Here is a 24,221-nt window from a genome sequence, read left to right on the forward strand (position 1 = left end):
ACACACTTTAAAAAAAAAAAAAAAAATTGATTCACATAAGCCAGCATGTGTAGTAGATATAAAAGTAATTTCCAGGAAGTTAAAACCTGAACCAGAAAGATTTTCCAGACCTCAAATATGGAGGAAGTGGGAAAGTGCAGGCATCCAGTATGTAGCCAGTAACTCGTAAAGCAGATTCTTGTGAAGATAAAGGGCAAGCTTGCAGCTATACAACCTGTCTTGCTCTTCTACAGACCAGCATTTGGCTGTAGTGTGTACACACGCTCTCTGGTAACATCCCTATATCCATAAACGTGTATGGTGTAAGAAAAGCAGCATTCTGCACGTTGTGGGCCACGTGGCCGTGCTGTTGACTGCACACCAGTGAGAAATGAGCCTTCTGTATGTACATGGCCATTGACTCTTCTTCATAAATAGTCTATATACATTTAACTTTAATATATGAAATTCATAAAATTACATTTATAGGGAGCAATACAGATATAAACAGTTCATAAAAGAAGCAACAGGGATTAATGTACCGGTATATAGTCAGTATCCAAATCAATCTCAAGGAATTGGTTGCATATGAAGGACATGATATTGAATAAGATTGGAAAATTTTAGATGCATTTCAATGCAGGTTTCGGGGTAAACGAGTTATCACGATCTCCCAGTACTGAACAATGATTATACAGGTCCTTCTCAAAAAATTAGCATATAGTGTTAAATTTCATTATTTCCCATAATGTAATGATTACAATTAAACTTTCATATATTATGGATTCATTATCCACCAACTGAAATTTGTCAGGTCTTTTATTGTTTTAATACTGATGATTTTGGCATACAACTCCTGATAACCCAAAAAACCTGTCTCAATAAATTAGCATATTTCACCCATCCAATCAAATAAAAGTGTTTTTTAATAACAAACAAAAAAAACCAACAAATAATAATGTTCAGTTATGCACTCAATACTTGGTCGGGAATCCTTTGGCAGAAATGACTGCTTCAATGCGGCGTGGCATGGAGGCAATCAGCCTGTGACACTGCTGAGATGTTATGGAGGCCCAGGATGCTTCAATAGCGGCCTTAAGCTCATCCAGAGTGTTGGGTCTTGCGTCTCTCAACTTTCTCTTCACAATATCCCACAGATTCTCTATGGGGTTCAGGTCAGGAGAGTTGGCAGGCCAATTGAGCACAGTAATACCATGGTCAGTAAACCATTTACCAGTGGTTTTGGCACTGTGAGCAGGTGCCAGGTCGTGCTGAAAAATGAAATCTTCATCTCCATAAAGCATTTCAGCCGATGGAAGCATGAAGTGCTCCAAAATCTCCTGATAGCTAGCTGCATTGACCCTGCCCTTGATGAAACACAGTGTACCAACACCAGCAGCTGACATGGCACCCCACACCATCACTGACTGTGGGTACTTGACACTGGACTTCAGGCATTTTGGCATTTCCTTCTCCCCAGTCTTCCTCCAGACTCTGGCACCTTGATTTCCGAATGACATGCAAAATTTGCTTTCATCAGAAAAAAGTACTTGGGACCACTTAGCAACAGTCCAGTGCTGCTTCTCTGTAGCTCAAAAGTGGCTTTACCTGGGGAATGCGGCACCTGTAGCCCATTTCCTGCACACGCCTGTGCACGGTGGCTCTGGATGTTTCCACACCAGACTCAGTCCACTGCTTCCTCAGGTTCCCCAAGGTCTGGAATCGGTCCTTCTCCACAATCTTCCTCAGGGTCCGGTCTCCTCTTCTCGTTGTACAGCGTTTTCTGCCACATTGTTTCCTTCCAACAGACTTACCATTGAGGTGCCTTGATACAGCACTCTGGGAACAGCCTATTTGTTGAGAAATTTCTTTCTGGGTCTTACCCTCTTGCTTGAGGGTGTCAATGATGGCCTTCTTGACATCTGTCAGGTCGCTAGTCTTACCCATGATGGGGGTTTTGAGTAATGAACCAGGCAGGGAGTTTATAAAAGCCTCAGGTATCTTTTGCATGTGTTTAGAGTTAATTAGTTGATTCAGAAGATTAGGGTAATAGGTCGTTTAGAGAACCTTTTCTTGATATGCTAATTTATTGAGACAGGTTTTTTGGGTTATCAGGAGTTGTATGCCAAAATCATCAGTATTAAAACAATAAAAGACCTGACAAATTTCAGTTGGTGGATAATGAATCTATAATATATGAAAGTTTAATTGTAATCATTACATTATGGTAAATAATGAAATTTAACACTATATGCTAATTTTTTGAGAAGGACCTGTAATTCAGAATGTGCTTTTATTAGATAAGTCACTACCACATACCTCCCCCTAGATGACACTTGTCAATGGGATGCAGCTCCAGTCCCAAAAAATGTAGAGATCCCCCAACCTTCAGGATACCTGATCCCCTGGAGGTCCTAAGCAGGAGATATTAATGCAAGATTTGCCATCATGATTTTAGCATCCTACAGATAGGAGTCATGACACATCCAAATTTGTCCATCTGACTGATATGAAGTCTGGGCTGACCAGCAAGGCCGCACAATGATTTAACTAAATGCATTACATTCAACACAACATCGAAGATGTCTCCAATAACTATAGAACTTACACTGGTCACGGAAAACCTCAATATTCATAACTGCGATCCGGTTCCAAGGAGTCTGCTTGTAGTTCTTTTGAACCTAGGGAAAGTTCTCTCTACAGGTGATAAATATGTTGCCTCCCAGCCTCTTGTGTATATACTGAGTTTGGACTTTGCTGTCCAGCAGATACACAACTTAAATTACCTGTTCACAGCAGGAGGTCCTAGAGTAACTGGGGTCATATGTTTAGAGTGTTAATTTGGAATGTTTATAAGAGCTATGATTTAGTCATATTTAAATCCACAATATGAGTGTGACACTTCCCTATCAAGAAGCTGTTTTGATATTGGTCTCATTTCGCCATTATACAGTATCTATGACACCCTAAAATATCTCAGAGCATCTCAATACAATCACATACCGTGAATATATGGTGAGATTGGCTGGCTAAGAAATAGGGACCCCAGGGCTCTAACGCACATTTTGCTTTGGCTTTCTCAAGGAGTAAGTGAAACATTAGGTTTACTAATATCAGGTGGAGAAATTTAGTATTTAATTATTTGCCAAACCCACGTAAAAGGTTGTCCACTACTGGGCAACCCCTTATTTATGGCCTCAGAGTGCTGCGTAAAATGGAAAATAAAATCATACTTCTCTCAGACTAGCGCAGCTATTGTCTATTAGTCCGTTATTCCTTGTCCGTTACTCATCATAAACCATTCATTTCAGCCGACTTGTCCTAAAGCCTTGTTCTTCCACAGGGATGGAATTGTGGAGGCTGCAGCTGATCAGTGGCCACTGAATGGCTGCAGCGGTCACCTGACCATGTTTATGGGAGGGGCAAAAAGGATGACTATGCAGGAGCAACACCAATCTAGTAGAGAAGTATAAATCTACTAGATTGTGGCCCGATTCTAACGCATCGGGTATTCTAGATTATGCATGTCCCCGTAGTATATGGACAACGATGATTCCAGAATTCGCGGCAGACTGTGTCCTTCGCTGATTGGCCGAGGCAACCTTTATGACATCATCGTCGCCATGGCAACCATTATGACATCATCGTCGCTGTGCCCGTTGCTGATTGGTCGAGGCCTGGCGGCCTCGACCAATCAGAGAGCCGGGATTTCCAAGACAGACAGACAGACAGACAGACAGACAGACAGACAGACAGACAGACAGACAGACAGACAGACGGAAAAACCCTTAGACAATTATATATATAGATAGATATAGCAACCTATAGGGACTACTAATAAGAGATTGTCTAGTATTGGACAGCCTCTTCTAGGTCCTTCATGGTGAAGACCAAATACTGTATATTCCTGATATTTGGCCTAAATCTGTCTAATGTACACTGAAAAACATAACTATTGACATTCTCTTTACGTTCATGTTTTATTTTCACTATCTGTTTTCTGGATACCCCGTAAGTCATCCTGTTGTAGGACAATTTTTAGCATCTTCCATAACCTAAAAAGAGTGATTTCATTAAGCCGTCCGAGAAATGTAGGTAAAGGAAATAAAACACCTTCTGGTATGTGGCTTTTGTTAGAAGCTGATTGTATCTGTGATTGTATCCATGTACGTGCTTGCTACTGTATACAGCTTGTTCCTTGTGCTAAGTGATAGGGGCGGCACTACCAGGAACACATCTCCATGGGGGCATTGAATAAGTGCATGGCTTGGAAGCCTGTCCTGTCCCAGAAATGTGCTGTGGTTTCCTCTCTGGGAAAGTCCCAGCTAGTTTGTGATCATCTGTGATTTCTATGAAGTCTTTTTCATTGTAGTCAAAAATGTAATCAGACTACTAGCATGCTTCAGGATTATTAGCCAAGGGCACATCATGAAATAACATGTTAATGTCTGCGTTAATCCTTGGTTTCAAAAATAAGCGATCATTTTGAGGATATGCACAAATGTCATGCTACTGTTGGCATACTTTTATTTCTGGATGTTGTCAGCAGTGAGTTTTCGGCAAAAGTAAAGACCATTGGACTAACCTTTTGCACTTGCTATTTGCATGAAAACGATCTCTACCATCAGTCTGAAATATGTGTCCGTATACCAGGTCGTACTAATTAGATAGTAAAAACTTATGCATATTCCTTCCAAAAGGTCATGAGGTTCAAAGATTAGTTTCATGGTCTCATCTTTTCTGCAGACTTTTATTTGTTATTATTATTATTATTATTATTATTATTATTATTATTATTATTTATTGTAGCACCATTTATTCCATGGCGCTTTACATGTGAGGAGGGGTATACATAACAAAAACAAGTACAATAATCTTAAACAATACAAGTCACAACTGGTACAGGAGGAGAGAGGACCCTGTCCATGAAGGCTCACGCTTATGCAAAACGGATAGCATATGAACAGCACAAGGACCAATGCAGCTGAGTGTGTTGGACTGATGGTCTGCATGTGAAAAATGGCAGCATACTTTGGGCCGTATTCTGCATCACGTGTGCATTGCAAAAATGGATGGCCATATGGGTTACTGTCTGTACGTCGTGCATTTTTCTCAGATCCATGTTTGACCTTTATGTTCATGAAATTGTTCATGTAAAAACTGACCAATTAGATATTCAAAATGGACATACAGATAGTACACGGAAAGGTAAAAAAAAACACCTTGGGAATATGGATGTAAAACACCGATACAAAACCCCATGGAGAAGTAAAAACATCAAGTGTTTTTTTTTTTTTTTTTTTTAGAATGAAAAAATGGTCGCTATTGCTTACGCATCTGACCTGGCCTGGCATCCCAATATAAATAGGTTATGTTAGGGCAGTACGCTACATCCTCTTTATCTAAGTATTAGAGCATCTTTCACTAGATTTCCAGGCTGCTGAATAAAATAAAAAAAAAAGAAGCATACTTGCGTCTGGGACTGGCGGCGCTCCTTCGATCCAACCCCTGTTTTACCCTGGTGGTTGCCAGATGTATTATGTGACCAATGTGGCTGCTGATTGGCTGCAGCCCTCCTCTATGCTGTCAGAGGGAAAAGCTGCTCTGGTGGATAAAATAGCCAACTTTCCTACTTTTTACTTTAAATTTTACTTCTAGTTGTGCTACTAATATTTATGCAATTAATATCTTAGTACAGGACCAGTAGCCACAGTATCGTCCCTGGTAGACCACGCAGTGCAGATTGTCACATAGGGACACCACCCGCTATCTACACTTTTTCAGCACAGTATTCAAGTTCACATCTAGTTTTCAAGTGTTGCCAGGATATGTCGGCAGCATTCTATAATTGTCGTCTATGGCTGAAATGAGCTATTATATGCTCCACAGTGGCACAAGTCGGTGACAGACGCCCTGCATAAACCCTGTGAGCTTGCAATATGATTGTGATCTGAAGTGGAGCGTGCTTGGGCACACATGCATGGTACGCCTGCTATATGTAGTGTATGGAGGTATTGGACTGCTGCTCTCTCCTCGCCCCCAACATAAAGCACATCATCATCATCATCTCCTGCACTCCTTATATAAGTTCCCTCTCGCTCCACACCAGTTTATTACTGCTGTCTTGTTTATTAATGTGCTTATTGGTAGACCGATGCTGGACTCTTCTTTGCCCCCACTTAGAATAGGGTATGGTTCATTTATCCCATGCTGGTTGTTTCCCAATAGTGTAGAAACTGTTCAAACTCCAATCCACTTGGCAAGCTGTTATCGTAGCCACGCTGTGAAGTGCATGCCAAGCTGAGCCATGAAGAAATGCTGGGGACAGGCTCCACTAGAGATGCCTCCAAAGGAAAGAATGGACAATTATGCTCCAAATGGACTGGGAAAGGTACAGGTAGGGGTGCAGACACCAGCAGGGAAGCAACGCTGAGCAATCAGTGTTTCTGAATGATTAACGGAAGCGGGCATGGCACTGCGGACTATAATGGCCTGTTTAAAAGAGCCAATAATTAGGAACGCTTATTCCCAGTTGTCGGCTGGTCAAAACACGGAAAATATATCAAATTAGCAAAACATTAATTCATCAGGTGCCATCATTTTTACACATTCATAAAAAATTATTGGCAGCATGTCTCCCTGTGTAAGCGGGAGATGTGCTGCCGATAACTTGATGATGTGTGGGGACAGAACAGTCAAATTGGTGATAAGTCAAAACAATCACTGTTTCATTCGCCTGTGTAAACTGGCCTGTTAAGGACCTCTGATCAGGCTGTATTTAGCAGATCGGCGATTGTTTTACCAGACTTGATCTGCATTTCTAGATAGGCCATAAGAAGCAGGCACTTTTAATCTTGTAACTTTACTTTTATAAAGAATTCTACTATCTTTTTGACAAATTGTTTAATTATCTAGTTTGTGTTTTGAAATTTGGAGTCAGATCATTACATTACAGGGTACCATTTTTTTATTTTCTTTAGATGTTTGCTGCCAGCTGACTTTTATCCAAGATTTAGTTCAAGCCTTCAAAGTGAATGTGTTACAGTGGACAGCAAATACTGCTAGTATATGTGGAGAATATACTGGTTTATTTTCTGTCGATACAATCTGTTGCACTAAAACATCTACTTTCATGTATCCGTTCCATCTCCCACCACTTTCTACTTGACGGATTTCTGTCCGTTACCATTTTCCTGTCTCATGACCCAGCCTACACTAACCACATTTTTCTGCCCATCACAACTGTGACTGTTTTCTGTGGGCTGAGATAACTTCTTATAGCAATCTGAGTGAGAATATGGAACTGAAATTGGCCTTTTTTTAGTGACCTACTTCTAGTTTCCTTTGACTTTGTCAGGGTTGGAGTTCAGAAACCTATATCTTTCTACATGAGCCTGGCCTTATTCCCCTTTTGTGAATGATAGTTGCTACATACTGAGGCAATGTGCGAGACTTTGGGATAATCTGCTCTACTAGATGGTCTGTTACTGCCCTTTGAGGTTTCTGGACCACATTGGAAAAAGAGTTGTCTTCGGCCACACAATGAGCTTTGGTCATATACCTTTGATGTCACCAAACATTCTTCCATTGGATACTGTACTGATCATGCAGAACTGGCATTGGTGTATTGTCTGTGTTTCAGACTGCCCAGTGGCTAGCCATCCCACCAGACCTGATGCTGTGCAGGGTCTCTCTGGGGACCCTTGGCAACTGAACATTCACCCTCCCCACCTCACTTCCAACACGTGTCAGGTCACCACCAACGGTGTAATTAGGCCAGGTGGCTCACAGCCTATAGAGCCTCTTTCTCTCCTTTCTTCTTCTTGACTTCGTTTATTTGTTTTCAGTCAGTCTGCCTTGTTCTTCATGCTACACTTCCTCCTTATTGTCCAGTTCCTTTATCTTCCACCGGTTTGTGGCTTTTGGGCACCCCCTCATACTTACTGAGCCTCCCGGTGTCCGTCCGTCTTCTCCATTGGCGCCGCCATCTTCCAAAATGGCGGGCGCATGCGCCCTCCGAATCTGCCAGCCGGCACGTTCGTTCCAGGTACATTTTGATAAACCTTTCACAGTGATCAAAATAAAAAAAATAGTAAATGAACCCCCCCTTTATCACCCCCATAGGTAGGGACAATAATAAAATAAAGAAAATATATATATTTTACTCGGACTCCCATGACAGCACGACGAGAGAGGGGATCCGCCCATTAGGAACAGGAAACCTACAGATACAAAAGGGCGGTACCTCTCCCTTGCCTCAGTTGGTTTCCTGTTCCTGAGGGGACGGGTGCCTACAGACAGAAGGCCCAGGCCGGCCGGCCGATTACGGTAGCGGGGGGGTCTCCAACCTCGGCCGGTGCGGAGATCCCTGGAGACGCCACGGTGGTCCTTGCTGGACTTCACGGCAGTGGCGTTCACAGCAGGGAGAGGAGTCCGGAGGATTTCCTGCCTCCATCATGTCAGCGCAGGTAAGTATTCCCATTGGTGGTGCAGCGGTATGGTGGGGCTGCAGATGCCGGGTTCAGGCGTGTCGGTGAGCTCCCGGAGCGCCGCACTCCATCCCCGGCGTCCTGCACAGCTCTCAGCGTGTGCTGGAGCATTTCCGGTGCAGTGACGTGGGGGGGCGGGGTTAGCGGCCGCTTCCGGGTCGCCGGACGTCTGCGCATGCGCAGTCGTTCCAAAATGGCGTCGCCCATCGCGTCTGTATGCCGGTCTTCTGCCGCAAGTCCTCCTGCCCTCTGCTGTATCCTTGACCAATAGGGACAGCGCTGACCCATCTGCTGACCGGATCCAAGGGGTACTTATGCAGGTGAAGATGACAATCCCTGCTTTTGGTCGCATTTCGTCATGGAGAGTGGTGGTGAGCAGCAGCAGCTGCCAGACGAGGTACGTCAGAAGCCCAAACAGAAGGAGAGAGGCGACCAACCTAGTCGTAAGAGCTCTTCCGAACAAGGATCCAGAGCTTCGGCTAAAGAGACCCCTCGGATTCCGGTGCTATACTTTGGCGCACGGGTAAGTGAGCTACGTGAAAGTTCACTCGGTGACGCAGGCCCCTTTATACTTTATCTTCTAGGGGAAGAAGAGTACGGGGAAGTCTAAGCATAAGGAATGTGCCCTCTGTGGAGTCCCTCTACCTGACTCTTGTGCAAAAAAGTTATGTGCCCCCTGTATACAGCAGACGGTGAGGTCTACAGGAGAGGGTTGGTGGTAGTGACATTAGGTCAGATATTAGTTATCTCCTATATTGTCCTCCCCTAGGTAGCAGAAGAGTCCGTAACTCCGGCAAGTCTGAGGGAAATGATCCGGCTGGAAGTAAGGGAATCACTACGGTCCCTATCCCAAGCAGAAGGCTCAAAACATAGGACTCCCTTGGACTCTAATTCTTCAGGAGAAGAAGGAGAGGAGAATTCCTATCTCTCAAGTCCTCTCTCCTCTTCATCTGATGAGGAGTCAGGACGATTCTGTCTACCCTTGGATAGAATCGACAAAGTTGTCAAATCAGTCAGAGGCACCATGGGTATAGAGGAACCTAAACCACAACCCTCGAGACAGGAGATGATGTTTAGCGGACTTGATCGTAGGAAACATAGATCCTTTCCGGTAAACGAAAAAATTCAGGACTTGATTCTTAGAGAATGGAAGAAACCTGAAAAAAAGGGAGCCTTTCCACCAGCGTTAAAACGCAGGTATCCCTTTGACGATCCGGCTGTAGAGACATGGGATAAAGCTCCTAAATTAGACGCGGCTGTGGCGAAGGCGTCAAAGAAGGCCTCTTTACCCTTTGAGGATATGGGGACCCTCAAGGATCCTCTGGACAGGAAGGCAGACATATTCCTTAAGGGTACCTGGGAGATGGCGGCTGGGTCTCTCAGACCAGCTGTGGCGGCAACATGTACGGCCAGATCTTTAATGGTCTGGCTAGATCAGTTAGAGTCTCAACTTAAGGACGGTGCATCCAGAGACACTATTCTGAAGACCCTACCAACTATTCAGAATGCTGCAGCCTTCCTATCGGACGCATCGGTGGACTCTGTCAGAATAGCGGCCAGAGCGGCAGGACTATCCAACGCTGCTCGCAGGGCCTTGTGGCTGAAATGCTGGTCAGGGGACAGTCAGTCTAGAACCAAGCTCTGCGCCATCCCGTGTGAAGGTCAATATCTCTTCGGTCCAACACTGGACGAGTTGTTGGAAAAAGCAGGGGATGATAAAAAGAAATTTCCCAATCTATATCCATCTTACCGCCGGCCGTTCAGTCGAAGGAGATTTGGTCGCGGGAAGAAACGCGGGTCCTCTCCCACTAGAGAAAGTTTTAGATGGGAGGACAGACGCGGTAGAGGTACGGGCTATATGTTTCGCCGTTCCTCAAAGGAGCAGAAAAAACCGGACCAATGACTAGCGGTTCCGGTGGGGAGCAGGCTGTCAGCATTTTCTCCAGCTTGGCTTAACATTACCAACAGTAAATGGGTCAGAGGCATCATTACTGAAGGTCTAAAACTGGACTTCAATCTCTGGCCTCGTGACAGATTTAAATTGACCCCATTACGTTCCTCCCCCCTTGAGCAAGCAGCCCTGGAAGCCGAGGTTATCAACTTATGTTCCAAAAGAGTGTTGATTGAAATTCCGGAATCAGAAAGAGGGAGGGGGTTTTACTCTCCTCTTTTTCTGATTAAGAAACAAGACGATTCGTTTAGAACGATCATTAATCTCAGATGTCTTAATGAGTTTCTGGTCAATGAGTCATTTAAGATGGAAACAATCAACTCCGCAATAAAGATGTTGTTTAATCACTGTTTCATGGTAGTGGTAGATCTAAAAGATGCATACTATCATGTTCCAATACATGAACACTTCCAGAAATTCCTGAGAGTAGCTGTGTCAATGGGGGGCCAGGTTCGCCATTTCCAGTTCAGAGCTCTTCCCTTTGGCTTATCATCAGCTCCTAGAGTGTTTACAAAGCTAGTGGCCGAAGTCATGGCACACTTACGAGAGTCTGACATCCTAATTATTCCCTACTTGGATGACTTTCTTATAGTAGGGAGCTCTGCAGACCATTGCCGTTCTCAGCTAGAGTCAGCCACAGCCAAACTCGAGCATCTGGGGTGGATCATAAATTACGAAAAATCTCGTTTACAGCCCCAGAAAATACAAAGATTTTTGGGATTATTATTAAACTCAGAATCCCAACAGTGTTGTCTTCCACCTGACAAGTTGTTACATATCCAACAGCAGGTGTCTAGGGCAATTGACAAACCATCCATGACCCTTAGACAGGCTATGTCTCTACTGGGTTCTTTAACCTCTTGCATTCCCGCCGTCCGTTGGGCCCAATTCCACACCAGACCTTTACAATCCGAGGTGCTGGTTAATGATAGAATCTTACAGGGGTCCCTGCAGAATCAGATTACCTTAGGTCCAAAAGCTCTCACATCTCTTAGGTGGTGGCTGGATAGTAAGAACTTATCGGCGGGAGTTCCCTGGGTGTCTCAGGCTACGCGTGTTGTAACTACAGACGCTAGCCCTACGGGTTGGGGAGCACACATAGATGACATGACAGTTCAGGGCCTATGGTTCCCTCCCCTGACATCAGCCTCTTCCAACCAGAAAGAGGTAATGGCAGTAGAGCTATCAGTGAAAAAATTCCTCTCATATCTGCAGGGTCATCATGTCAAGATCCTATCGGACAACCAGGTGGCGGTCGCATACATAAATCATCAGGGTGGAACTCATTCCGAGTCACTGATGAAAGTGGCGGATCGTCTGTTCCAGACAGCAGAAAGTTACTTCTTATCTCTAACTGCTTTGCACATAAGAGGAAAAGAAAACATCAAAGCGGACTTTCTAAGCCGCAACACCCTGAGACAAGGGGAGTGGTCCCTAAACAATGGCGTGTTCGATCAGATCGTCCACAAATGGGGTCATCCAGAAGTAGACTTATTTGCTACCAGGGACAACCGGAAGACAACAAAATTTTGTTCCCTAAATCCCAGAGAAAATCATCTGTCGGTAGACGCTTTTCTGATCAGTTGGGATTTTCGACTGGCATATGCATTTCCTCCACTGGGCCTGATCCCCTTAGTAGTCAGGAAGATAAGGGAAGATCGAGCCAGAGTTATATTGATTGCCCCATTTTGGCCCAGAAGGGCCTGGTTCACTTGGCTCAGGACCATGTCTGTGGAGGACCCCTGGGTACTTCCGGACATTCCAGATCTGCTCTACCAGGGGCCGATCAGCCATCCTCAAGTAAAGAGTCTCCATTTAACGGCATGGATTTTGAAAGGGCGTTACTAAAAAGCAAAGGGTTCTCCTCGAGTCTAATTGAGACCCTTATGAAAAGTAGAAAACAGATAACTACAACAATCTACGCTAGGACCTGGCGGAAATTTCTGGCCTCTTCTGATTTTAATGTAGAAGAGGGAATACCTATAAAACAAATCTTAGAGTTTCTGCAGAAGGGCCTAGAATTAAATCTATCCACTAGTACCCTAAGAGTACAGGTCTCGGCCCTAGGGGCTCTATTTTCATGTAACATCGCCAATAATTATTGGATCTCAAGGTTCATTAAAGCTTCTATTATAGCTAGACCCATACATAAGGATAGATCTATTCCTTGGGATCTCAACCTAGTCCTGTCAGCATTGACTAGAGAGCCATTTGAACCATTACAAACAGCTTCAATTAAGGCCCTATCTCTTAAAACAGCCTTTCTGGTGGCAATTACATTTGCTCGCAGAGTTGGAGACATACAAGCGCTCTCCAGGGTAGCCCCTTATACGGAGTTTCTACCAGACAGAGTAATCCTCAGACTGGACCCAGCCTATTTACCAAAAGTGTCATCACAGTTCCACAGGACACAAGAGATAGTTTTACCATCCTTCCTTCCCAATCCTTCCAACCCTAAAGAAGAACTTCTTCATACATTAGACGTTAGGAGATGCCTGCTAGAATACATCTCTATTACTGACACATGGAAGAAGGATAATGCGTTGTTTCTATCCTTCCAAAACCCTAGAAAGGGACTTAGGGTATCAAAATACACTCTAGCAAAGTGGATTAGGGAGGCTATCTCTTTGGCTTACACTGCAGGTGGAGGTCCGGCTCCGCAGAATCTGAGGGCGCATTCCACCAGGGCCATGGCTACATCCTGGGCGGAAAAGTCTGGAGTATCAATCGACCAGATATGTAAGGCGGCCACATGGTCATCCCCGTCCACCTTCTTTAAGCACTGTAGGTTGGATTTGGGGGCTTCCTCTGATCTCACATTCGGGTTAAGGGTGCTACAGGCCATAGTCCCTCCCTAAGGAAGCTTACATCTCTGTAATTCTCTCGTCGTGCTGTCATGGGAGTCCGAGTAAAGCATTAAGCTACTTACTGGTAGCGGCATTTCTCGGAGGCCCATGACAGCACCCTTAGTTCCCTCCCTATTCACTGGGGGTTGCACTTCCTATAAATGTATATATTTCACAATACGATACCAGTCCCAATAGATGTCTGATATTTTGTATATAATCTGTATATAGTGTATATTTTTGTGTACCACTAACCGCGGTAGTCCTCTCAAAACTCTGAAATACAACTGAGGCAAGGGAGAGGTACCGCCCTTTTGTATCTGTAGGTTTCCTGTTCCTAATGGGCGGATCCCCTCTCTCGTCGTGCTGTCATGGGCCTCCGAGAAATGCCGCTACCAGTAAGTAGCTTAATGCTTTTCCACTAGGGTTAGGGTTAGAACTAGGGTTAGGGCTAGGGTAAGGCTATGTGCACGCGTATTCTGGTTCTCTGCGGATTTTTTCCGCAGCGGATTTGATAAATCCGCAGTACAAAACCGCTGAGGATTTATCGTGGATTTACCGCAGATTTCACTGCGGTTTTACAACTGCGGTTTTCTATTGGAGCCGTTGTAAAACCGCTGCGGACTCCGCAGAAAGAAGTGACATGCTGCGGAATGTAAACCGCTGCATTTCCGCGCAGTTTTTTCCGCAGCATGTGCACAACGTTTTGTTTCCCATAGGTTTACATTGATCCGCAGTGTTTTCCGCAGAGTGTGCACATACCCTTAGAATTAGGCTATGTGCACACGGTGCGAATTTGGCTGCGGATCCGCAGCGGATTGGCTGCTGCGGGTTCGTGGCAGTTTTCCATCACGTTTACAGTACCATGTAAACCTATGGAAAACCAAATCCGCTCTGCCCATGGTGCTTAAAATACCGCGCGTTTTACACTTGTTCCTCAATAGATATCCGCAGGTGAAATCTGCACAAAAAATACTTGAAATCCACGGTTAATCCGCAGGTAAAACGCAGTACCTTATACCTGCGGATTTTTCAAAAATGGTGCGGAAAAATTTCACACGAATCCGCAACATGGGCACATAGCCTTAGGGTTAGGGTTGGAATTAGGGCTAGGGTTGGAAATAGGGTTAAGATTAGGCTTGTGGTTAGGGTTATGGTTAGGGGTGTGTTGGGGTTAGGGTTGTGGTTAGGGTTGGGATTAGGGTTCGGGTTGGGGTTAGGGTTGTGATTAGGGTTATGGCTAGAGTTGGGATTAGGGTTAGGGGTGTGTTGGGGTTAAGGTACCGTCACACTGAACGATATTGTTAACGACATCGTTGCTTTTTGTGATGTAGCAACGATATCGTTAACGAAATCGTTATGTGTGACAGCGACCATCGATCAGGCCCCTGCTGGGAGATCGTTGGTCGCTGGGGAAAGTTCAGCACTTTATTTTGTCGCTGGACTTCCCGCTGACATCGCTGGATCGGCGTGTGTGACGCCGATCCAGCGATGTCTTCACTGGTAACCAGGGTAAATATCGGGTTACTAAGCGCAGGGCCACGCTTAGTAACCCGATGTTTACCCTGGTTACCGTTGTAAATGTAAAAAAAAAAAAAAACACTACATACTTACATTCCTGGTGTCTGGTCATGTCCCTCGCCTTCAGCTTCCCGCACTGACTGAGTGCCGACCGTAAAGTACAGCGGTGACGTCACCGCTGCACAGCGTGCTTTACGGCCGGCCGGCGCTTACCAGTCAGTGCGGGAGGCTGACGGCAGGGGACATGACCAGACACCGGGAATGTAAGTATGTAGTGTTTGTTTTTTTACATTTACAACGGTAACCAGGGTAAACATTGGGTTACTAAGCGCGGCCCTGCGCTTAGTAACCCGATATTTACCCTGGTTACCAGTGAAGACATCGCTGGATCGGCGTCACACACGCCGATCCAGCGATGTCAGCGGGAAGTCCAGCGACAATGTTTACCCTGGTTACCGTTGTAAATGTAAAAAAACAAACACTACATACTCAGTCAGTGCGGGAAGCTGAAGGCAAGGGACATGACCAGACACCAGGAATGTAAGTATGTAGTGTTTTTTTTTTTACATTTACAACGGTAACCAGGGTAAACATCGGGTTACTAAGCGTGGCCCTGCGCTTAGTAACCTGATGTTTTCCCTGGTTACCCGGGGACTTCGGCATCGTTGGTCGCTGGAGAGCTGTCTGTGTGACAGCTCTCCAGCGACCAAACAGCGACGCTGCAGCGATCGACATCGTTGTCGGTATCACTGCAGCGTTTCTTAGTGTGATGTTACCTTTAGTGTTGAAGTTAGAATTGAAGGGTTTTCATTGTTTAGGCACATCAATGAGGAAAGAAAAATTATTTCACATATGGGGTATCTGTGCACTCAGGACAAATTGTACAACAACTTTTGGGGTCCATTTTCTCCTGTTACACTTGGTAAAATAAAACAAATTGGAGCTGAAGTAAATTTTTTGTGAAAAAAAGTTAAATGTTCATTTTTAATTCAAAAAATTTAATTCAAAAAATTCCTGTGAAGCACCAGAAGGGTTAATAAACTTCTTGAATTTGGTTTTGAGCACCTTGAGGGGTGCAGTTTTTAGAATGGTGTCACACTTGGGTATTTTGTATCATATAGACCCCTCAAAATGACTTCAAATGAGATGTGGTCCCTAAAAAAAAATGGTGTTGTAAAAATGAGAAATTGCTGGTCAACTTTTAACCCTTATAACTCCCTAACAAAAAAAAATGTTTGGTTCCAAAATTGTGCTGATGTAAAGTAGACATGTGGGAAATGTTACTTATTAAGTATTTTGTGTGACATATCTCTGTAATTTAATTGCATAAAAATTCAAAGTTGGAAAATTGCGAAATTTTCAAAATTTTCGCCAAATTTCAGTTTCTTTCACAAATAAACGCAGGTAATATCAAAGAAGTGTTACCAGTAACATGAAGTACAATATGTCCCGAGAAAACAATGTCAGAATCACTGGGATCTGTCATAAAGTGACAGTGATCAGAATTGGAAAAATTGGCTCGGTCATTAACGTGCAAACCACCCTTGGGGCTTAAGGGGTTAATGTGGATACCCTCAAATGAAAGCTGAAAGTCTTAATTTCAACTGCATCTGAATTGTTTTGTTTAAAATTCATCGTGGTAATGTGTATAACCAAAATTAGAAAAATGTTGTCTCTGTCCAAATATATATGGACGTAACTGTATATGATGTAGTCACTATTGACAGCAGCATCGAAGGGGTTAAACAGATATGGACGGTGTCGACACTGATCGTGGTTGATACAGCACATTGCCAGCTATAATGTACAGCCAACAGCTGCTGGATTGTCCCTTGTGGGGGGATGCTATTCTCTTACATCACAGGTCAGGAAAAAGACTATTGGTGGTCATTAAGGGGTTAAGGGACAAAGTCTTGTGCAACTTGCTTACAAAATTACAAACAATATAAACTTGTTGGGTCTAAGTATGACTCCACAGCCTTCCTGTTGTGGAACTAGAGTCCATGTTATCCTTGCAGAACCCTAAGGGTACCGTCACACTGAAACGATGCTGCAGCGATACGACAACAATGTCTATCGCTGCAGCGTCGCTGGAGAGCTGTCACACAGACGGCTCGTGACAGCTCTCCAGCGACTAACTATCCCGAAGTCCCCTGGTAACCAGGGTAAGCATCGGGTTACTAAGCGCAGGGCCGCGCTTAGTAACCCGATGTTTACCCTGGTTACCATCGTAAAAGTAAAAAAAAAAAAACAGTACATACTTGCCTACCGCTGTCTGTCCCCGGCGCTCAGCTTCCTGTACTGGTTGTGAGCACAGCGGCCGGAAAGCAGAGCGGTGACGTCACCGCTGTGCTTTCTGGCTGGCCAGACAGCAGAAGGTAAGTATGTAGTGTTTTTTTTTTTTTTTTTTTTTTTTTTTTTTTATGTTTACGCTGGTAACCAGGGTAAACATCGGGTTACTAAGCACGGCCCTGCACTTAGTAACCCGATGTTTACCCTGGTTACCATTGAAGACATCGCTGAATCGGCGTCACACACACCGATTCAGCGATGTCAGCGGGAGATCCAGCGACGAAAGAAAGTTTGACGATCTGCTACGACGTACGATTCTCAGCGGGGTCCCTGATCGCAGGAGCGTGTCAGACACAGCGAGATCGTAAGGATATCGCTGGAACGTCACCGATCGTACCGTCGTAGCGATCAAAATGCCACTGTGTGACGGCACCCTAACTTACCATGTCATGGCTCTTTTACATTTGGGAAGTAGGTTACAAGATGTATTCATGGGGGTGTCGGGAGAGCTGTGTATGGGGACATTTTAGTCTGCATATTTATTTTGTTACACTATCTAAACCTTCATTCTAGTAGAGAACATAGGGGTTACTCTCCTGCTGATCAGGTCCATTTTCCACAATGGCTATCTCTTGTCCATCTGTAGATGGGGCACAGCTGGGAGGCTTCTGCTGCAGCTGCTCCCCATACTGGACACAGTGGGAGGAGGAGGGGGGTATGGCTGTTCTGAGACACAGGGAAGATTTCAGTTTCATTTGTAATGAGACGAAATAGGCTGAAAAAGGAGGAGATTGAGGCCAGGCTATTTTTACCTTTTTATGCTTTTCCTGTGTTTAGCATTCTTTTAAAAATAGCCGTTCTATTGCATATCTTACCAGGCTACTTCTGTTTCATCATTTTATTTTTATTTATTCAACATTTTTGGCATAAATTGTCTCACAACTACAGCGCTGCCTTTACCAAAACCTTTAGTGATGATGAACTTCTATTCTTATACCCTCATATCTCTACTTCTTGTAGACCTTACATCATGAATTGTGCTTTGGCTATCTAGATAAGCAGCCACATCTGAGGTTATCTAATGGTATTGTGCTGTCTGTTGTACGACTAGATATGTCAGCCCGAGTTTCTGCTGGTTACTTGACCAGTGTTTTCTTCCATTAGCAGTATATGTGCAATAAATATGGCATGATAAAATCATAACATCTCCAAATGCCGTGGCAGCGGGGCTAGGGAAGTGTGGTGTCAGAATACGGAACTTTTGTATTGCATCCATTTGTGGTGTAATTTCTTACAACTGACATTCTCAACATTCAGAAATCTTTTACTTTTATAGTCCCAAGAGAATAGGAACTGATCTGCAGCTCTCAGCAGTGGTATACACAGTGTGTGGAGCTGTGCCGTACACCCCTCCAGAGCGGATCGGTGGGGCTGCTAGTTATTGGTCCCACATGACCTGATACCTATTGGTAGGATACGTAATAAATGATACTTTCCTCTACCCTGGGTAGCCCCCTTTAAGGAGCTAATGATGCTTATTAAGCAGTACCCTCTATTTATAGCAGGGGTGGGGAACACCCGGCCTATGATCCAATCTGGTGCGTCCCGCAGCCACTTTGCCCGTTTTTTGGCCTCAGGCCCTTTAATTCTTCAGAGGTGCGCACGGACGGCCGCTATGTGGCCTGGCGCCACCCCCATCGCTCATTCAGCTTATTGGCACATTGACGCCGATACAGTTGAAAGCAGTGATGGAGGAGAGAGCGTCAGACGGTCCTTCTCCCATCACTCCCCCTCTGCTTGTGACTCGGCGGGTGCGCAATGATGTCACTTCATCGTGTGTCACGCTGTACCAGCAGTGGAGCCAATGAAACCAGAGCAGCAAAGCCTGGGGCAGCATTGGGAACAAAGAGGAGGGATGAGTATTGTGTGCGTCCGTGCAGGGGCTGCATTATACTGTATATTGGGATAGTTGCACCTGCACTATACTGTGTGTTAGCAGCGAGCTGCACTGTACTGTGTTGGGAGGGGGAGCTGCACTATCCTGTGTTGGTGGGAAGCTGCACCTGTAGTGTTGGTGGGAAGCTGCACCTGTACTGTTGGTGGGGAGCTGCACTATACTGTGTGTGGGAGGGAGCTGCACTATACTGTGTGTGTGTGGGAGGGAGCTGCACTATACTGTGTGTGTGTGGGGGGAGCTGCACTATACTGTGTGTGTGGGGGGAGCTGCACTATACTGTGTGTGTGGGGGGAGCTGCACTATACTGTGTGTGTGTGTGTGGGGGAGAGCTGCACTATATGGTGTGTGTGGGGGAGCTGCACTATACTGTGTATGTGGGGGAGCTGCACTATACTGTGTGTTTGTGGGGGAGCTACATTTAACTCTGGGGGGAGCTGCACTATACTGTGTGTGGGGGAGCTGCACTATACTGTGTGTGGGGGAGCTGCACTATACTGTGTGGGGGAGGGAGCTGCACTATACTGTGTGTGGGGGGGGGGAGCTGCACTATACTGTGTGTGGGGGAGCTGCACTCTACTGTGTGTGGGGGAGCTGCACTCTACTGTGTGTGGGGGAGCTGCACTCTACTGTGTGTGGGGAGGGAGCTGCACTCTACTGTGTGTGGGGAGGGAGCTGCACTCTACTGTGTGTGGGGGGGAGCTGCACTATACTGTGTGTGGGGGGGGAGTCGCACTATACTGTGTGTGGGGGGTGAGTCGCACTATACTGTGTGTGGGGGGGAGCTGCAAGTTTTTTAAATGTTTGAATAAAATAATTTGATAAAGTTTAAGTTAATAATTTTATACGGCCCATGAACACCATTATTAAATTCCAAATGGCCTTTGGCAGAAAAAAGGTTCCCCACCCCTGATTTATAGTATAGTTGAGCGGACGCTGGTTTGGTTGCATCAGTATTGCTCATGTATCCAGTGTCTATACCTGCTCTTTCTTTCCCTTCTGTTAAGTCTGACATGTTTTGGTCTGCTCGCCCTCGCTCCCTGACCCCTAGGCTGGTATGTTTTCACGAGTGTGGTTTCCTGCTGTTATTGATGTTCTGCCTCAGCTGCTGGAACCACATAAATGTCCTGGTCAGAAGCTCATGTCTATAGCAGAGATCACTGTGTATTCACAGCTGTTCCAGCTACGTGGACAGTTCCGCTAAATATGGAGTCTGGAGGGAACAAACCATTTGCTGTGTGATTCATTACTGATCTGCTGCAGTGATCCTGTCTTGACTTGCTCACGGCTTCACTTTTACAATTCATTCTTCATCTTTGTACTCTGCATTAAAATATTTTTTTTTCTTTAATAGGAGTGTGAGATTGTAAGAAAGGACATATTAACTATGACCAAGAATTGCTATCTTCAGTAAAAGTGTTGGCTTTTTACACTGCACCAGTCATTTATACTAAACGAACATAGACACTATGGGGCCTCACTGCTGTCAGGACTGTTCTTTTGCCATCTATCAGGCTCGTATGCCATGTTATATTGTATAAATGTGCAGCTTGCTGTACTTTCTTCTACAGCTGGGCGCTGCAATTATGTATCTACTATATAATTGTCTAAGGGTCACTTCCATCTGTCTGTCTGTCACGGTTATTCATTCGCTGATTGGTCTCGCCAGCTGCCTGTCATCGCTGCCGGGACCAATCAGCGACGGGCACAGTCCGGAAGAAAATGGCCGCTCCTTACTCCCCGCAGTCAGTGCCTGTCACCGCTAACACAGGGTTAATGCCGGCGGTAACGGACCGCGTTATGCCGTGGGTAACGCACTCCGTTGCCGCTATTAATCCGGTGTGTCCCCAACTTTTTACTATTGACGCTGCCTATGCGGCATCAATAGTAAAAAATGTAATGTTAAAAATAATAAAAAAAAAAAATAAACCTGCTATACTCTCCCTCCGTAGTCCGCTGAGCTGCTCCCGCCGGCCGCCATCTTCCGCTGCACTTTCCGGTGGCAAAGATGGTATGGCAGAAGGACCTGCCATGACGTCACGGTCATGTGACCGCGACATCATCACAGGTCCTGCGCCCATACCAACGCTGGGACCGGAAGCTGCCGTGGACTACAAGGGGCCTTCGGAAAGGTGAGTATATCTTTATTTTTTATTTTTTCACCTGTGACAAACCTGGCTGGGCAATATACTACGGCAATATACTACGTGACTGGCCAATATACTACGTGGCTCCGTGCTGTATACTACTTTGTTGTGCAATATACTACGTGGCTCTGTGCTGTATACTACGTTACTGGCCAATATACTACGTTACTGGCCGATATACTACGTGACTGGGCAATATACTACGTGACTGGGCAATATACTACGTGACTGGGCAATATACTACGTGGCTGGGCAATATACTACGTGGCTGGGCAATATACTACGTGGCTGGGCGATATACTACGTGACTGGGCGATATACTACGTGACTGGGCAATATACTACGTGACTGGGCAATATACTACGTGGCTGGGCAATATACTACGTGACTGGGCAATATACTACGTGGCTGGGCAATATACTACGTGGCTGGGCAATATACTACGTGGCTGGGCAATATACTACGTGGCTGGGCGATATACTACGTGACTGGGCGATATACTACGTGACTGGGCGATATACTACGTGACTGGGCGATATACTACGTGACTGGGCAATATACTACGTGACTGGGCAATATACTACGTGACTGGGCAATATACTACGTGGCTGGGCAATATACTACGTGGACATGCATATTCTAGAATACCCGATGTGTTAGAATCGGGCCACCATCTTGTATTATATATGTATATATTTTTTAACAGTATATGTTAAATATTTGCGCAATGTAAAGAGAGCTTTACTCTTGTGTAAGTTAGAGATATTTGAAAAATGTTCTAAAAAATAAAATTAAGGCCCTGATTCATAGTTTTAAGGCTGGAAGAACACAAAGTTCATCAATTTCAAGCTATAACATATGATTCAGAGGAAGGTAAAAATCATATGATGCAGATGATAATGGCCCCATGTTAGAAAAAAAATTGCTTCTTTTCTCCACATACGGCAATCAGACTAGCTCCCTGGATCAACATCCCATCACAGAATCTTGAACAAATATGTTATAGGTCCAGTCCTCCTTGTACTTTTTTTGTAGTGAATCATCCATGAATACATGATATGACAGAAGTTTCCATAATTTCACTGCTCTTACAGTAAAGAATTGACATCTGTGATTTATAATTACGCTTTTCCTCTAGACCAGGAATGTCAAACTCAAATACACAGATGACCAAAATTAAAAGCTTGGACTAAGTCGAAGGCCAACCTTGATATTTATTTAAAAAAAAAAAAAAAATCCTTACCTCATTATTGTCTTTTTGTGGCTCACTATGGTATGCCTTACAGTATAATGGGCCCAACATAGTGCTCCATACAGAATGAGACCCTGAGACGTCCGATTCAGAGATATGAGGATGGCGTCCAGGATACCGATACAGTTGGAAGTGCAATACCGGGGATAGGGGCCCACCCAGTGTCTTGGGCCAAATATACTCATCTTGCGGGCCATACATTGCTCACTGGCCAGAGTATGACATATGTGCTTTAGGCATATATATACGATTCCCCCTTGTCACTGGTTGCAGGCCTGTGTGTAAAAAGATTTATAAAGATTAATTTTTTAAGCCAGCTTTGATGAACCATGCACAATACTAAGGCACAAGCATTTTAATGAATTTAGTACATCAATTAGCCCTCATGATCCACCACACAAAACTCCTCCATTCAGACATCAGAGTACTTTTCCGTTTTAGTTGACGCTACTTTTTTTGCTGCAAATTATGATGAATATGTCCCGCTCTCTTCTAAACTCTGCTCACTTTTCAAAAATGGGTCGATGCTGGCCAGGACTGGTGTACAAACTCCAAAGTTACAATTTTTGTGCATTTATGAGTCTTACAATAATTTTCCAATATTTTAGCAGTGTAAAAATAAAAAATAAAAATTCAAAACTGCTATGTATCATGGCTTAAAGATTGTATGCAGTCCACCGCTCTGTCAAAGCAGATTATTACTAATGATATTTATTCATTTAGCAATTATGCTTTGGAGCCATGCATTTATGAAGGTGTCCTGTATCTAGTGCAGAGTAAATTGTGTAGTATAAATTTTCTTTGTTCTTATCTCTTTTTACATGCAGTATGCCCGCCACCTCCAGAACCAGAAAATGGTGGGTTCACTTGTCACCCTCCACACTGTGAAAAGCCCTTTACCTCGGGTAATGTCATCGAGTACTTCTGTGCAGAGGGATATATGTTGAAAGGAGACTATAAATTCCTTACGTGCAAGAATGGAGCCTGGAACCCACCTATGGGAGTAAGCTGCAGACTTAGCCAAGGTAAGTTCACTTGTTTGCCTAGGTTTTTTATAAATGAGTATGCTCAAGTTGTGTCTTGAGCAGCTCAGAGCAATGCAGTCTCCTTTCTTCATGGCATAACAGGGCAGGCACACCTTAAAGGGAACCTGTCACCCCGTTTTTTCAAGAAGAGCTAAAAATAGCGTTAAATAGGGGCAGAGCTGGGCTTTACATTAGTGTATTTTGGAGCCTTTATTCCCCACCTATGCTGCCGAAATACCTTTGTAAAGTCGCCGTTTTGGGCTGTCACTCACGAGAAGCCGAGAAGAACCATCTGCGCACGCGCGGCCTCACAAAGATGGCCGCGCCCACCGATAAACGGCTGAATAGCACAAATCGCGCTATTTTCCTTGAAGCTGCGCAGTGGATTCGCCACTTGGACATGCGCACACCACTACGCCACCAACGGAGATCTGGGGGAGAAACAGCGTTGTCACCACGCCCATATGACCTGACCAGCGTGAGTGACAGCCCAAAACGGCGACTTTACAAAGGTATTTCGGCAGCATAGGTGGGGAATAAAGGCTCCAAAATACACTAATGTAGAGCCCAGCTCTGCCCCTATTTAACGCTATTTTTAGCTCTTCTTGAAAAAACGGGGTGACAGGTTCCCTTTAAGTGACAGGTCTGTTGTGTAGTAGAACTGTAGTATTAGTAGAACTACAAAATGCAGCACACATTCTGTATAACACATTCAGCTGTCAGTGATTTGTTCTGTTCTGGAGTGTGCACTGTTATCACTGTATT

At 44.7% G+C, this 24,221-nt stretch overlaps 1 protein-coding gene across 1 annotated transcript in view; it reads left to right on the forward strand.

Moving 5' to 3' along the window:
- SUSD6 (sushi domain containing 6) overlaps nucleotides 1-24,221 on the forward strand; it is a 54,082-nt gene that overhangs the window by 21,393 nt on the left and 8,468 nt on the right. The window contains exon 3 of the mRNA XM_069732373.1: nucleotides 23,259-23,456. Within this exon, the coding sequence (XP_069588474.1) occupies nucleotides 23,259-23,456 (198 nt within the window). The remainder of the gene's footprint in view (nucleotides 1-23,258; nucleotides 23,457-24,221) is intronic.

This window comes from Ranitomeya imitator, chromosome 1 (assembly GCF_032444005.1).
Source record: "Ranitomeya imitator isolate aRanImi1 chromosome 1, aRanImi1.pri, whole genome shotgun sequence".
Taxonomy (NCBI): domain Eukaryota; kingdom Metazoa; phylum Chordata; class Amphibia; order Anura; family Dendrobatidae; genus Ranitomeya; species Ranitomeya imitator.